Raw genomic sequence first — 17524 nt, forward strand, 5'->3', positions numbered from 1 at the left:
AGCAGGACCAGCATGTTCTTTTCTGCAAAATTGCTTTCTATCCAGTCAGTGCCCAGATGATACTTTTCCATGGGATTATTCCATCGCAGGTGCAGGACTTTATGTTTGGTAACTGCTAATCAAAGCAAAGCACCTAAAGTTATGTTGTGTTCTAATTTTGATGTATTAAATCAAAGTTTTATTCAGCACTGTGTATTATGATCCTTAAAAGGAATAGATTGAGTTACAACATTTTCTAGGGACTCCACATAAATGAAGGATACAGTGGGCATAGTTTTCACAGTTACAAATAAAAAAACGCAAGAACCTTTCAGTGCTTGCGGAAAAGGTAAAGGGTGGCAAAACTGACTAAACAGAGATGGCATTTTCTTCTCAAATGAATTCCATAGAGAAAAAATCATTTAAGGATCATACGTGAGAGAGAACCAATTTATAATATTGCAAACAAAATTGGCTTTATTAGAGCAACAATTTCTAATGTAAATTAAGTCCATAACATCACACTTGTCTACCACCTACAGCATAAACTGAGAGAGGAGGGAATATTTTAATATTTGTCTAAATCTCTGATTGATACTTGTATTTAGATGGCTAAACAAATTCAAGTTGTTTTTCTAGTGTAATCCCTTCAGAGACTGCCAGCCCTTTTACACTCAAAAGCTGAAGTCAAGTGATATATACACGCGGATGATTAATAAACGCTGATCTGCCTAAGCCATCTGTAGTCATAGAGGGTTCTGAAATGTTGTGTTACACAGATGCGGAAACTAGAATATTTATCTTTTTCTGTTCCTTCTAGCCAGTGGACCTGTCTCAGACAGGGCATCTGTGCAACATCTCCTGGGGCAGAGCTGGGTATTCTTTCAATCTTAATTGCAGGTTTCAGAGATTGAGGATATGAAACTAACTGTATCAGCTCCCTGATGTTAAAAAGTGTAGTTGCCCTGTTTCCATGAGTATTACAGAACAGTTAAGTTAGCACCTTTAACTGTGTCATCGTAAAGTTACCTCTTTCCTTCTGGGCAGGGAAGAAGCAGCCCTGAACAGTTTAACTTACATCAATGTCACAAGCACCTAACAGCTCATTGCCAAGTCTGTGGGACGTGGCCCGAAAGAGACCATCCCCACTTCCATCTGCTCTCGCTGAAGAGCATGTACCCAATTTTGTCTTATAAGGCTCCTTTTAAAACCCAAGATTATGCGTAGCTTTTAAGGATTGTGTGTTTGGAAAGCTAATGGGGAATAGTTATTCTGGTTCTCAGCAGTGTACTCAAAACTAAATGTTGCCACCTGGAAGAAGAGCCCAAAATTAATTTGCAGTGTAGAATGCCATTTTGGTGCCCCCTTCACACCAAGCAAGTCCTTTGGTTGCCCATCAGGACCAAATAAACTGTTTCCATCATGGAATACCTCCCCTTTGGTGTAAAGGTGTCCGCCTGGGAGCTACTGTAGAATAATTACCTGCTTAGTTTTGTTCTGCTTCTTGGACAGACAGCCCTGAGCTTTGCCTTCAGAAGCGTATGCCTTACTGTGTTTCCATTGCTTTACCCAGTGCAGAAACAGTGAAACTGTGTGCCGCTACCACTTGAAACTCAGAAGGAGTCTAATGGCAATGACCTTGCAATTTCTAGATTACAGTCTGTCAGAAGACTTAATTGCATGTACAAATTGAAACACAGTATGTGACCACTTTGCAGGAAAGTCAATTCAAATGCCCATTGCTGTTTTTTTTCCACAATTTATTATGAATCTTTATTATTTGTATTGCAATATCACCCTGAGGCCATTGCAATAGGTGGGAGCTATGTTAAGCAACACCCTGCACAAGCACATAGGAAAGCATGATACTCTCCTTGGAAGTCTTGCAGTGTGTGTGAAGACAAGCTGCAACACGTGGGTTAGCAAGTTTCACCCAACTTCACACACCTCCGCTTTTTTGTAGAGCCGATCCAAACCACTATCACATTTTCCAGGAATGTTTTTCCAGCTAAACCAGCATAATACTTGTCAAACTGAGGGATTTGACAGCAATCTGCCTGATGCTGCCAACAGTCAGTTAAATATACATATAATATGTCAGGTGATGCTGAATCAAATCCTTTTATCTTTTCATCATCGTATCTGCCCTAATGTATTTGTATGGCTGCTCTACCAACCTGTTCCACCATGTCCCTGTCTAACCTTACTAAGTCCTACAGTCACTCTTTAACATCATATCCTTTCTGCATTTATCACTGAGGTCATAGGAATATGTTCATTTTTGTTATATGTTCTGGGTGAAGTTATTTATTTGCCATGAGTGAAAGCTTGGAACTTGAATTCAAATGATTCAAAGTTGGTTCCACCTTTGTTACAAACTTGCTGAGTGAACTAGGCAGGTCCCAACCTCTCCAGTACAATTTCCTCTTCTGTAAAGTGGTGCGAATTGTATGGTAACGGGGTCTAAGATCTTCAAAAAAAGGTAACAGTGAACTGTTGAAGGAAAACACTATATAAATGCAGCTTCCTATTGCAATAGAGTTTGGGGAGACACTACACTTTGCTGTGAGCAAATACATGCAGTGTATACTCAGGCCAGATACTATCCATAATCACTGCTATGCTAACAAAATTTGAAGTTCATCCCTATTAATAGTAGTATGTTGCTCCTGGTTCCCATTAGCATCTTCAATTTACTGAGTCCCTTTGAGCACTGTGGTGCCACTTCATGAGTAAGTCAGGATTTGCTGCCAAGGTGGAGAATATGGGCAGGACAGTCACAGGGGAGTCCCTGTGGGCACCACCAAAAGCTGACTGGGCGGAGGAGCAGGAGGCAGGTTTAGGATCCACAACTCACCTGAGGATCAGCCTGTTTACTCCTGGACTTTGAGGAGCTTTTGTCAATTTTATAACAGTTTGTCCCAGTGAATAGGATCCTGTACAGAAGCATGGCCAAGGGAGAACCTGTAGAGACAGCTCTTGGGGGCTTCGGAAAGTGGAATATTTCTTCAACCTCATTGTGCTATGTAGTCCATACGAACAGACCACAAGATTCTGGTATCCATTTCCTAAGGCAAAATAGGAGCTTATACCTATGCACTGGGCACAAAATAGGCATGCATACACATACACCACACAAGAACACACACATGCAGTACGCATAAAGATGCAGCCTGTTTCAGATCTATGTTGTATATTAGTGTCAGCCTCCATCTGTGCATCCAAGCCAGAGAAACATTTGCTTTGGCAAAACGTGTGCCTTGCTCCTTCCTCACTTAGCAGTGCTCCCCACTGGCATGTCACAGATCGTGGTGCTGTTCCCCGCTCCCTGGCAAAGGGCTGCACTACGCAGAGCTTGTGCTAGCCCCGAACAAACTGATTGGGCATTAAAAGCAGGGGTGTATTAGCCCAGTTAAAATGCCTTGCCACAATAGCAAGAGTGAAATGGATTATTTAGGGGCAACTTAGGTGTGTCCCTGTGAGATTTCATTTTGCCATGCAGCTACGGCCAGCATTGCTGGGCATGTAGTCTTGATATTGAACTCATGGGGGTTAGCATCTCTTTAAACCACTGGAGGGAATAAACCAAAATGTTATTGATTCATGTATTTTAAGATCAAAGAGATTATTATGATCATATTATATTGCTTCCTGCATATCATATAATTTCATCCAGTACTTCCTCCATCAAGCACAAAATGTTTCAGGTGAAACACGTATTTTAGACAGAAAACTAAGTGTTTTTTAAAACTCAAATGATAAAGGAATCATCTCAAGCAATCTCTTTCAATGGATAATTATTCTCCTCTTCGAAAATCCACTGCTTGAAGGTTTGAATTTGTGTAGTTTTACTCTCCTGACTCTGCATTTTCTTAGGCTTTTCTGTGCAAATTAAGGAGATCTCTACTACCAGAAATCGTTCTTTGCAGTTATTTAAGCCATGAACAAGTCACACCACTTTCTCCTGAGAAACTGAATAGATGGAAATGCTTTATTGAATTGTGGCTGTAGAAATATTTGGTGTTGATTGAGAGTGCAGCTCATTACAACAGAAAATTGTAGGAATAAGGCAAAAGGCCTGCAATGTCAAACACAAGATCAAAAATAAAGTTTTCAGTGTAGACTCTTTTTCCCCTTTATAATGAGCGTAATCCACTGCATACCATAGTAAGCGTATCAGCAGGGTGCAGACATTTAACTGAAGTAGGTCAGATCAGTGCAAAGGTTGGTTTTCGCTTCAGGAATAGTAACAGAACCATCAAAACATATTTGACTAACTGAATAAAAGTACAATCTTACTCCTCTTGGTTCCTAAATTGCCTGTGTGTAATCTTCCCTTCAGATCTAACCTAATGGACATTAATGTCAAAGGGAGTCTGTCAGTGACATCTGGATCTTTCAAACAAACCTTTTTATGTCATGCTAAATTAAGTCTTCCTGTTTTTCAAGCGAGGGCATTGGCTTTATTTGTTTTGCGAATTTTATCTCATCTGTAAAGACCTGAAAAATAGTAACGATCTAATGAATCAAATGGAGTAGAACAAAGTGGTCTTAATGTACATAGCAAATAGAAAATTAATTCTAGTATTCTACAAATGGAAAGAATAGAATGCAGAAGAAGGGAAAAAGATACTGAAGTATACAGACAATTAAGATAATCTGAATAGTATATTCATTTTTATTGGAATGATGATATGGAAAAATGTGTTTTAGCAAAGCAACATTTCTGTTGTGGAATATTAGTCTTATACTGAGTTACACAAAATTTATATAGGTGTTATCAAATGCATAAGAGAGCAGGTCAACGGAAACTATGGAATTCAGAAAAGTATGAAACTAATACGAAATTTCCAAGGACCAAATGCAGAGCTGCTGTGAGAAGGCACAGCTCCATTTAGTCCCATATATGCAACGCAATACTGCATTGCTGGAGAAAAGAGCCATATGAATAATCTTTGGTTGGATGCTTAGCATACATTAACATTTAACACCACTGACTAATGGTGTGTAGGGTAATGGCAAGGGTTCCAAACAAAGACAGTATTTTATGTCTGTTCAGTGTTTATAATAAGTGAAATACAAACGATCCAGTTTTTGTGCTACTTCATTTTCTGCACTACAATTCTGAAATTACTGAGGCAACATGAGATTTGGTTTATTTATGGATTTCCCAACAGTCACTATGATTGGGTGAATAAGGAAGTATGAACTATTCTTGCAGTTAGGCCCTGACTGTGAGACAAAGAATCATTGTTACTAATAAAGTGCATTAAATATGACCTGAAGCTGTTTGATCTGGTGCTCTAATCCTCTCTAGTCTTCCAAACTAAACAAAGGTGGGTGCACCTATAATGAGATGGTTTCACTCCAAGGAGTGAACAGCATGTGCAAGGAGTGTCATTAAGTCAGGAAGTACAAGACTGCCTTTTGTATCATTACTAAATACATGTCCCTGCCCATTGCACTGCAGCAACCATTTTAAATGGAGAGCTCCATACACCTGTGAGCTCTAAGGCTACACCTCTGCCACGTCACTGCCATGTCTCTACACCCCACCCCTTGCGCTTGTCCCCATCCTACAATGACTCGGTATCAATGAAATGAAGGAATGATGCTCTGTACTTTTCCTTGGCTCATGTAACTTGTTCTTGCTTGCACATACTTTGCACTCACTTGCACCTGATGGGAATTTACCAGGCTACAGGACCAGCATAAATCTGAGGCAGAGGAGATGGCAGGCTGGGCCCCTGGATTTTAATGTGCAGAGAAGCCAGCCTGAAAGCACTCTCCTACTGGAGCTGCTGTGTTTGTGTGAAATATATATACATATGGCACTTTTTGAAAAAACACTTTGGCCAGTTATCCTGTCCCAGTTCTATTTCATGTCATTACATGCTACCCAACTTCATCCTGCCGTCTATGAAGCGGATCTGGTGCCCCTTAATTTCTAGCCTAAATTTATTCTTTTCTTCTGTTGACATGAATTGATGAACAGCTGCTGCATTTCACTGGTGTGCAATTAAAATAATCTATTCCCGTACCTCCCTTCAGAAATGCATTTTGGAACTTGCAAAGCTAATAGTGTCCGCTTTGAAAGCTTTGCACAAAAGGCACTACAACTACGCAAAGAACTACTGTTAATGAATCACTTCAGCCAAGAAGGAGAAGCAGGTTTCCTCTTTGGAACAACAAACAAGCCACAGTAGTATTTACTGAGCACTTTAAAGATGATGGTGGCTACATAAACACTAAGAATTATTAAGGTTTCTTTGTGAAAAGGTTAACTGCATGGTGAGAAATGGTATTGCAAATTCCAAACCCACTGACAGGCAGAATAAGCACCTTTCGGTTACACAGGACTGTAAGCCAGAAAAAGCCCTCTCTTCAAAGACTCTGAGATGAAAGAAATGCTCCCAACAAGGTTTCCATTCCTAAAAATCTCAAGTACGCTGAATATTCTCTTAACTGGAGCCAGATTCACCTTCAGTGTGAATGTGGCAGAGTGAGGCTTTGCTCCCAGCCACTGCTATGCACCTGTGCACCACATCTGCCTGCACTGACAGCGAAGAGGGAGCTACAGGCCTCTCCCTTCAACCTGTGCTAGCTCCACATTTTAAATTCTGTTGAGAAATAATAAAAGCCAGTTATAGCCCACTATTGCTCCAGAAAAGTGTCCTAGTACAGGCTACCCATTTAGAAGGTCAGCAGGGCCTGCCTATGGGAAGTGGCATCCCAGATGTTCTTCATCTGTTGCATTAGAGCCCAGGCTGTGGTAGCCAGTCATGGAGGCAACTGGAAACAGGACTTGGAAAGTCCTGCTATAAGTAGCAGGGAGCAGACATGCAATTTCTCATAGATAGGCATAGTTTAAGAAGAAACTCTCTGCTGAGTAGCTGTCTCTCTTGGGTGAGACCACTTTCACAAGAAAATATGCCACATCCTGGCAAACAGGAGAAGCAGCCTGGAGCCACCTGAATGTTGCTATCTCAGTTTGCTTATTCCAGCCATCACAGGGCCACTGTTGGCTTTCCCTATCCTCTCTTCTGTGCTCTGCCATAAAGAAAAAATAAGGAACCTTCACCAACAGTGGATGCTTCCACATTTCTCAAGGAGGATGACTTGCTCACTATAGCCCATCTGATATTGAGGGTATTTACTGCTCACCTGGCATGTCTGGCTACTAAAGGCCTTCTAATGATTATACTCCTGCTTTACAACTGAAATGGGGCTGTTCATCTGAAGAGTGTAGTTGTTTCCAGCTGTTGATCTGAAGAAACTCTAGGGAGAAAGATCAGTATTAGGGCAGGGCTGCTTAGAGTCCCTCTAGCTTTCTCCAAGACAACACATTCATCTTTAACCCACTGGGGGCTCCTAATGAACCTAGCCTCTCCAGTGTTGTTTGATAAAGAAGTTAGAGAGTCTAGTCCTGTAAAATGCTGTGCAACTTATGTTCCCAATAAGGCTCTTGAGATTTCTGCATGCTTAGTATTTGTGGAATTAAACCTACATAACCTGGATACTATTATCCTCTAAGCATCTTGCATAATTCTTTGATTCTGTACCACTTTGTCTACAAGTTTCAGTTAGGCACAACATAATTTAAAAATACAACAGTGTGAATTACCTTAACAAATAGATTTTTCTGGTGTATCCTTATATTGTCACTGAAAACTTAAAGTTTTCCTTTCTAATGCTGAATAGACATTGAACAGCAATTGTAGCTTGCAAACAAAGGTATGTCCACTTCTGTTCTCTTCATCAGAACCATGATTTCTTACCTAATTTACCCACGAAAAGAGTAACTTTATGATTTGGCAATAGATACGGCTAATTTGCACTTAAGTAAACTACATTAATTTGAGCTAGCTCACTAAATGTTTTTTTTTTTTTTTTTTTGATTCACTAAAGCAAAAGTGCAACAATTCAGCTGAAGCCTAGACAGATATTTTTTAAATGGGGAACATTTTTATGTTCCCTCACAGTCTTCTCTGTCCTCAGTTTTTTAAGCAACTTTTCAGTAACTTGCCACAGTTTGAAGGCAGGTAAAGTGCCTGGATCTACGTACTGAACTGACATCGTACCTGAACTCACTGAAGAACAATCGCTAACGTGTCTGTGGCTAACAAGACTTAGTATATATTTATACTGCAGAAACTACTGGGATTGATGGAGTGTGTTACAGCAACATGGTTAAAACATAGCTCCTTACAAAACCTTAACAATTTGCAGTGCCTTTCCAACACAGGCACTAGTAACAACCATGTCTATTTTAAGCATCTCAACCACAAAAAAGGCCAGAAACTGCTATTAAGAGTTCATTTTCCAGGCCTGCATTAATTAATGGGCCTGCTCTAGGGTGTGGCTACATGTAATGCTCTCACCAGCTGTTAAAACACCTGTATACCATGCACTTCTCCTTCATACCCGATCACAGTCCTCAGGAACAAGTACATTGCACAGTAGCTGTGGATACTGAACCATAGTGTCACATATATGTGTGTGGAGAACGTACATCAGGTACTTGTATAGCATCTGCACTGTTGTGTCTGACAGCTAAGCTTCTGAAATATTTGTGCCAGTGAATGATATGCTCTGGCTGGTTTGCTCAGTAACTGGTCCTCCCTGGTCCGTAGAAATGCTTGTACGTACACTGTAGGGCTGAGGATGCATCCCACAGTGCCACATACATGTTGTAAACTGCTACCAGCTGCCCCACTGTCTCTTGCTGCACAGAGTGACAGATTCAGGTGCCACACTGAGGAGGAAATGACATCACTATTGTTTGTTTGGCAGCTTTTGGCATAATTCGTAACGTTCTGGATCATTTTGTGGGGCTCCATATAGGAACCAAAAGGTTATCAGAGCCCTGGGCTGGCAGGAGGACTTTTCCCAAAGGGCTGTCGTCAGTGGGATGTCACCTCCAGCCCCACGTGGGACTTGGAGGTACAGAGGAATGGACAGAGCTGACAGCACCAGCGAAGCGAGAGCAGCACCGTGGGGCTGGTCCGGGACTGGGCGAATCCAAACAGCTGCGAGATCTGGGGCGTCCCTCTGGCATGCACCCGAGGCACTCGCAGGGACCCCGGGCAGGTGTGCAGCCAAGCCGTTAGGGAGCGTGTGTCTGAAACGGCGGGAGCCCCGGTGTGTTCGTCCCCGCACACACTGGGGGTACGGGGGACCTAACGTTGGTGCTGGGACTGGTGGGATCCTGGAGTATCGGCAGGGCTGTAGTGCAGATACAGCTTTCAGGCCAAATCCTGCTCTCATTGCAGTCCTTCCGAGTTCAGTGGTGCCAGGCGGAGGCCTTACTGCGCGGCAACGCTGCGGCAAAGGTCTCCCGCGTCCGCGGGACGTATAGTGGAGAGGCTAATCAATTCTGCAAACTGGTCCAACAAACTCTGCTCAGGCGGGCTAGCTTTACTTTCAGGCTAGTGTGGACAGGGTGCATCTCTGTCAAACTGCATTTGCTATAGAGCTGCATGAGCTTTTCCTTTGCTTTTCTTTTGTGCGGAGCAGCCGGAGGATGCGCTCATTTTTTGTGAGTTCTGCTGGCAGCTCATTTGCCTGGAACAAAAAACCTTGTGGTTAGCAAAACCGAAAGAGTATTTCCAAAACATGGTTTAAAAGCATTAAAGCTTTAGAGAAGACAGTGCTAGGCACAAAACTAAAATGCCTGTTTCAATGTTATTTCCACCACCTGCAATGTTCTTTTAAATCATCTACAGTTTTAAAGAATGGCAGTGGAAATCCTTTAAAAAGTCACTCCCCCCCCCGACACTGTGCAAGTCTCTCTTCAGTCTTCAGGATAATTCTAGCCTGGGACTTGCATGGACAGCTTGTTTTGTGCTGACTGCCCAGGCTAAATGATATCCCTTGGGCTCCCTATGCTACTGCCGCAAAATTGAAAGAGAAGATTGCTGTTGATATCTGTGGGAGATGAGGCAGGTCTTTAGGTACCACAGTCCATTAAAATCCAAGGAAAGAGGTCTATTGCTATGAAATACCCAGTGCTATTCTGTAGGATAGGGAATAGAACATCAGAGAGTTTGGTCTTCTGCATTTATTGAATACATATATTGAATAATAGAAAATACTTATAATGAAGCTACTTCTGAAAATCAGTATTTTTGTTTTGCAAATGCACCCTCTTGTGCGAAACGGCATGTCATTTTCCAAAAATTTCAGTAGGAGAGGTTATAACCCAAGACTTTTTTGCACTACACACCCTCCCTCTGCAAAAACCTTACACATTGTATGACAGTATGAAAACAAAATGTATGACATTAATAAAATAACAAACTACTGTATCAGAGGCACTAACTCTGCTGCCATCAAGTGGAATGATATAGAAACACATGCACAGATTTTATATTAAATGACCAAAATATTCAGAAAGCAGATGCTGGATTACTTGCTGTGCAAACTTTCATTCAGCCAATCAAAAATTACATGAGTTACATGAGACGCTGATACAATTTATGACCGATCAAGGACAGTAACAGATCACTGTTTCCCTAAAATGCAACCTGGCTAGCCCATGATGAGTCACAGCTAGCAACTGCATCTGTGATGCTAAAGGGAATTAGAGTATAGTATTATTCCAGGTTATTCACAGACTGACATTTACGTCACAAGCACCAACTAGTGGCACTGTCTGGCATGCCTATAAATGCCTGTAAACAGAAACTAATGGACAGGATGGTGAGTCTTCAGGAGAGATCAGGGTGCAAACATGAACCACCGCCGGAAAGGTGGAGCCTACGTGAAAGGTCTGGCTCCAAAGGTCGGTGCTGTCACCCTGCCCAGAGTGGTGAGCCAGCACGTACCTTGTTCCTCAGGCACGGGTCTGCTCCTGCCTCCAACAGCAGCGCGACTGTCCTGGCATTGCCACTGAGAACAGCTGCGTGGAGAGCAGAGGTCCCATTCTGGAAAACAGCGACAGAGACATTTGCACAATGCATGTAAAGGGGGGAAACTGGAAGGCAGTGAAACCAGAGCACCTGCAAAGAACAAATCTTCAAACAGGAGAGAAATAGCATGGAAGAGATTAGATCATGAGGGATATAGCATCTGATTATCATTGACGCAGGATGTTGGCAGGCTAGAAGGCTATGAAGGAGGTGATTTTAAATGCTTGCATACACATGAAGGTCAGGTCCACTTTACTACAATAGTATTTTCTTTTAAAATTACATTTGCCAATAGATTAGAGGTGAAATAAACACAGCACTTGCTTCCGCCTGGCAAAACTCAGCCATTAGCAAGTGAAACAGAAGCACGAGCAGTAATGGAAACCATCTGCACATTTTATTTCCTTTCTCTGCTGATTAATGATCTGAATTTCAGAGAGCTGACAGCTTTTCATAGCTGGCCTTTTGTCTGCGGCTGCAGAACTGACAGTTCAAGTAAATGTGGAAGCTATTTCGTAACTGTAATTAACAACTAAGTTAATGCCACCTGCATTTTCAAGTACATCAAAATTGCCAATTAGTTGCATCTACAGGGGCTATAAAAGTGTGTGATTTATGGGTACATGAAATTAGGTCAGTTATTAAAAAGCAGCTTCCAAATGTCCATTAATATTTTTGAAGTCACTGTATTAATTCAGAGGAAAATAAAATCAAATAGAGAATTGCTCACAACAGATCTCTTAGGTTTCTATTTTGCTGACTAAATGCAATTGAGGGCAGGATATAATGTTAAAAACTGCATCAGCAAGAGCAGCCCGTTTACTGTAGAAATAAAATCAGATGTCAAAAAGCAAAAGAGAATTCCTCCTACAACACAGTGTGCTTTCTCATTCCAAAAATCAACATCACAATATTTTTTGAAAAGATTTATTTGTGTGTAGCACTAAAGGCTAAATAAGATAATTCATGTCTCCCTTGACTTCTCTGGACTCAAGCTCTTTATTGTTTTCCAGTTGCATAGTCATAAACACCAGGCCTTTCATCAGACCCTTCGCCTTCCTGGGTTTCTATGTAAAAATCTAGATATTTCACTACTAACCTTCAGCAGGCCAAGTGTGGGAGAAAATTTCAGTAACTCTTCTATCACATTGTTGTATCCTTTAATGGCAGCTTTCAGTAAAGCAGTCGTACCGTCCTTTAAAAGAGAGAGGAAGGTAAGCTCAGTCATTACAAATACTTCACCTGCACTCCCCTTGGCTGGAAGGAGACACTAGGTGTCCCCCACACCCCTGCAAGGGGGTTCATGATCTTCAAGGAGGCACCTCCCCAGCGTATGCTGCTGCTTTTAAAGTGCCTGGAGGATAGTTCCTCCACCAGGTGTAGGCTTCAGGAAGAAATCAACCAGTGACCCCATATATCATCTCCATCTCTCCTTTATATGGATATTGCCATCCCTTATTCCAGGAAGCCTTCTCAGACACAAAAGGAAAGAGGGAACCTGTGGCTTGGGAGGAGTTGTACAACCTGGCAAACAGAACAAACTCCAGGGACACCAGGCCTCCATGCACACTTCCGTGTGGCTTCAAAAAGAGCTGGGAAGTGTAAGGTGCAGGCACAACACAGGAAGAAGCGCTACTCACATCCCGTGCGGCATCTCGCTCAGCTCCCCGGAGCAGCATCACCCGCACCACTTCACTGTGACCCATCTGCGACGCAATCCACAAGGGTGCCGTCCCATCCTTCAAACAAAGTCAGACAGCTAAAGGTTTCACCCTGAGGCCCTCTACCCCCTGGTATTTTACCACCAGAGTATGCCAACTGGAATGGGTGAACTTCAATGCCTCAATAAAACCCTACTGCCAGCAGAGACAGACAAATGCAAACACGCTTCCAAAAGCATGTGGGAACTCAGTGTATCAAGTCAGAACCTTCCCTGTTGTGGGTGGGGTTACAGGCACCTTCCCTATTGCCTCTTGCATAGCTGGCCTGAAACGTGCATCACAGGCTGAACACTTAAAATCCTCTTTTGTTCACCTAACTTTGCCCAAAATACATAGGGAAGTTTGAAATGTAAAGATCAGAGGTATCCTATGTAGTTTCAACTCTAGGTGGCTAAACGTGACAAAGATATGGGTAAAGCTCAAGACATGCATGGGCAAATTCCGTGCATGTGCACCTTTTAAATGGCAGATGGATATAGAAGCTAAGGATGATCAGCAACTTTCAGTGTGAAGTAACATTATCCACCCTTAAGGAATCTGGTAAAAATGTCCTGCCTTACGTTATGATGAGTACTTCACAAATTTTAGCCTCAACAGCTCCACTAGAAAACAAGGCAATTATCCAGGAGACAGTCTGGTTTGGAAAAAAAGGTCCTATACAATCATTATTTGAGCAGAAAATGTCAGAAAATACATGCATTCAAAATGAGCTAAATTTTGTGATGGATTTCCATCCCAAATGCAAAGATGAGTTGAAGCACTAGAAGTATTTGTTGCTGCAGTTAGAATTTAGTTTTGTTTCTTTTGCCTAATTTTATTTCTAAATGGCCTGATTCTCAAAACTACAAGAGGACTCCAGCACTTATGGGGTGCCATATTGATTTTCATGGGCCTTTAACAAAAGGCTTTGCCTATATGGACTTTAATACAAAAATGAGGCCTCAAGTAGCAGGCTGTCTGCTACTGCCTTCATTGCTTGCCTGTTTTTCTGCTCACCATCAGCAGCCTTTAGACTTGTCAGGAAAAAGTAATTGGAAATATATTTCAAAAGACTTTCAAAAGAGCCTTAATGAGAAGTTTCAAAAGAAAACAGCTTTTTGCTTTTAATAAAATACTTCCACCTTGATCAAAGAAGCAATCTCTCTCATCAGTGCCAAATGAAGATTCATATGACTTGCTGAAGCCATCCAAAACCACTGTTGAGCCAGTTCTCTGTTTTCTATGGGCTAGTGCTTTAATCCACCGGAAGAAACAGATAAGTCATTTCTTCCTTTGATATGTTCTGGGTTTCTGTTCTTCTGATTCTGAGAAAGAGCAAATGTTTATCCTGAGATCATTGAGGTTCAGTCTTCACAAACGGTGAAGAACAGGATCTTTGCCCACTCTTGCCTCAATTCTCCATAAATCATCTCATTGAAATTACTGACCTCGTTCCAGCATATATCGTGTTAATACAATGAGTTTTCTTTGTGATTTAAAAATAACATTGAAAGGGCCTCTTGTACACAGAATGTGTGACCGTAGTGTGATGGCAAAAACTGTCCCTCTTCAACAGTGTTTTCCCTGTCAGTAAGTTGACAGTTGATTATTTTTCGAATCTTCCTCCACCAGAGGGCTCTAGAAAATAGGAAGAAGGACACTGAAAAAGCCTATAAAAACTTGGAAAATACCTGAGACCCACCAAGACAATTAAATCTGCACTAAGAACTAGTCCTGTGCAAATCTGTGGCTCTATTTATGCAAAAAATAGCAGCTCTCTTTTATCCACAGGGAAGTTTATAAGCGCAACTCTTATTTTCAGGCATGAATGAAAAGAAACAGAAGGAAATACTAGTGTTGAGCAAAATCACTGTTACCATTAACTATCGTTAATAGTATTGATATTACCATCAACTATGAAAGAGTCAAAAAAAAAAAAACCCACCGCAGGAAAGAGTGACCATGTTGGAGAACTTAGTCTAAAGAGAATAAAAATGATGAAGATGATGGTGGACTCGCATTGACTAATGTCAGCTTCTCTCCCTTAAACAAACAACATTTATCGGGCAGTTTTATCCAACAATATGTAATATTTGTATGGAGTAGATGAGATTTCTGTCCAATTTATTGTTGATGTATAATGCAAAAGAGACACTACTAAGAGATTGTACTAAGAGGCCATATAAACAACTGTTAGGGCACAGAGACAAGCCAAGAAGAAAATAAGCCCAGGGGATGAAACAGCCTCTGGCTGCTGTCCAATGATCAGAAGAGTTCAAGAAGTGCTTTCTTTTTCCTGTCCTTCTGCCTACCCAGCAGACCTGCAGACCATTACATTCCTAGAATTAACAATGTTAAATATCCCATATGTTTTTAAACTATGTTTATTTCCTTATTTTTTGCAAGCTAATAGATATGAACTATGTCTCACTATGTCTAACAGTCCTAAACACACCCTCACTGAAACTGGTGCTGTTCCTTCTCTTACCCATTACCTAAAGACGCTGCTTTGTGGCTTTGAATTTCATAATACTTGCTGCTGGCTTGGAAAGGGCCAAATTGAGGCAGGAGCTGAGATGCCCCTTGAATTCCCACTCAGGACTCTGAGGGACAGAGAGCCCTGCTCTCAGGCTACTGGATGTCTGCTCCCCTGCTGTGCTGCCCATCAGCCCACTAGCACCAGTGCACCAGCTGAAATCTTGCTAGTGAGAGGTTGCATGCTTGACTGAACTCTACAATCTCTGCAGATTTACTTGCTTACATATATGTGTGAGTGCATATCATATGTAAAGAAAAAACATTGATTTTCAGATTATTTTGAATCTGCCTAGCCACTCAGACTAAAGCCTCCAGGGACACAAGCTGGCAAAACAGCGTAAAATTCATTGGCAAACAATCTTCTTGCGTTGCTTTTGAGTTAAAGAAGCAAAGCAGCACAGCCTGCACCAGGCTTCAGACACTGCCCAGAGCTCTGTCTAGACAAAATGATGACAAAAGAATGCCAGCACAGCTGCGCAGAGGCCTGTCGCTATGTCAGAAAGAACAGAAGAAGGTCAAATACCAAAAGAAATGACATTGTAAGGGAAGAAACTCACCAGAAAGCTTCACTATTCAATATTGTGACAGCTGTGAAAAGGGCCTGGACACGGGCAGCTGGTGCCATCTGAGATGCTCTCAGGTATCAGAAGCATCCCCACGGGTCTGGGAGATAGGACACAAGACCAATGGGGAGCTGGTACCCTACTGAAGCAGCAGGAGGAGACATACAGGGTAGATGTACACAGTCAGGCAAATGAATTAAGACCCCAAATTCACAAGAACAAGATGGAGAGAAGACCTGGACAGCTGTGGGGGAAGAGAAGCATGAATTCATATCTGGTGCTCTGAAGCTATGGCCAGCCCTGTATTCAAGGTAACATTGCTCAGAAAAAATTTCTACAGCAGTAACAGCAGCATAGTTTGTAACTGACAGTAACAGAGTCATCTGGCATAGAAACTGCCATCGAGGCTTGCATTCCTTATGACCAACATCCCACCTTTGAACAAAGTATGAATTTGTTTGTCAGTAAGAGACTGAAGTTCATCCAACCATTACTTCACTAGTTAAGTGGGTTGAAATGTTCCATTTGTTTAGGAATTGTTTCAGAATACAGTGAGCCCAAATGCAACATTCACATATAAATGCCACTGACTTATCCAGGCATAGTCTTAGCAGAGATTGGCGGTTCCCTGACAGAAACTAAGCCCAGACTACTGGAGATGAAAGAGACACAGAAAGAGCACTCACACAATGTAGAGTCTTTGCCTCAGCTAAGATTTAAAAATGTACTTTGAAATGAAACACTGTATTCTAGAAATTGTATTAGAGATCTAAAAAATATTGTTAGAGTTAGCTGGTACATTATAATTACAGCATTTTAAATGGTTAGTGTACTGAATGCAGTTTTTACAGTGACATGGGCTAAACTGGTTGAGTTAAACCTAAAGTTCCCCCAGCTTTATTTTGACCTACTCAAAAGGCATTAAAACATACACTGGCCTATCCTCCTATATTGTTTTTTAGACTACAGTAATTAGCCGCTCCTAATAGCACCTCTGTATCTTCACCTAGGCAAAATCAGGGAGAGCGCGTAGAGGCAGCCTACGAGCAAGTGAAGCATCAGTCCAGGGAGTAGCTGCCAACTTCCCTCCCTGCTGGCACAGCTCTGGTGATGGACAGGTGGGGGAAGATGCAACAGGACAATGGCTTTAGTTGGGGCACACAAATCCCTAATACAGTTTCCTTACACCAAAGGAGCAGCAGAGGAACTACGCAGACCTAAAGAAACCACTGAAGTCATACAGATCCATCTCTGCTGCCTAGTTTTGATTTGTCAGGCTCTTCAGGGTGAAGGAAAGAAAATACTGAAAATAACTGGTGAAATTAGTCACATGCCATATGGTCCTCTGTTATTAGAGCTCTCACATTTTATCTGACTCACATTTTTCCTAATTTCTTACCTGCTGCAATCAGTGATCACAGCCGTATGGTAAACATAGGTGGCTGACTGCAAGAACAAGACCATATTCCCTCAATTTAAAACGTGCCGTGACGACTCAGAGCAGCGACCTTGCCTGCAGGGTTTCAGCAGCTCAGGGGGGAGGCTCCCTCAAGGCAAGCAAAGGTTCCTGGGAAGCCCCATGTCTAACCAGACATTTCTAAGTGCCAAGAGTTTTTAAGTTAGATGTGCAACTCCCACATCTGCCTACTCAAAGCAGCATCTAAATGTGCTGTTTAAGCACGGAGTTTAGATTCAAGAAGAGCCAAACAGTTAAGGATCCCTCTTTTGGAAACCAAGAAAGCTCTTACATGTGTCTCTGTAGACCATCTATGCTTAGTTAGTTTAAAATACAAGAAGCCTCTTTTATCCTAATCCATCACCAGCACACAGTAAT

The 17524-nt window shown here is 41.9% G+C and overlaps 1 protein-coding gene across 4 annotated transcripts in view; it reads right to left on the reverse strand.

Annotated features, from left to right (window-relative positions):
- Window positions 1-4634: 4634 nt before the first annotated feature.
- Window positions 4635-17524, reverse strand: part of ANKRD29 (ankyrin repeat domain 29) — a 34333-nt gene continuing 21443 nt past the window's right edge. For all 4 annotated transcript variants that reach the window (XM_026122847.2, XM_026122846.2, XM_064507306.1 and 1 more), the window contains 4 exons: window positions 12530-12628; window positions 11989-12084; window positions 10806-10904; window positions 4635-9543 (listed from right to left, as the gene is read on the reverse strand). In XM_026122847.2, the coding sequence (XP_025978632.2) occupies window positions 9433-9543; window positions 10806-10904; window positions 11989-12084; window positions 12530-12628 (405 nt within the window). In that variant the 3' untranslated portion in view covers window positions 4635-9432. The remainder of the gene's footprint in view (window positions 9544-10805; window positions 10905-11988; window positions 12085-12529; window positions 12629-17524) is intronic.

The sequence above is a fragment of the Dromaius novaehollandiae genome, chromosome 2 (assembly GCF_036370855.1).
Source record: "Dromaius novaehollandiae isolate bDroNov1 chromosome 2, bDroNov1.hap1, whole genome shotgun sequence".
Lineage (NCBI taxonomy): Eukaryota > Metazoa > Chordata > Aves > Casuariiformes > Dromaiidae > Dromaius > Dromaius novaehollandiae.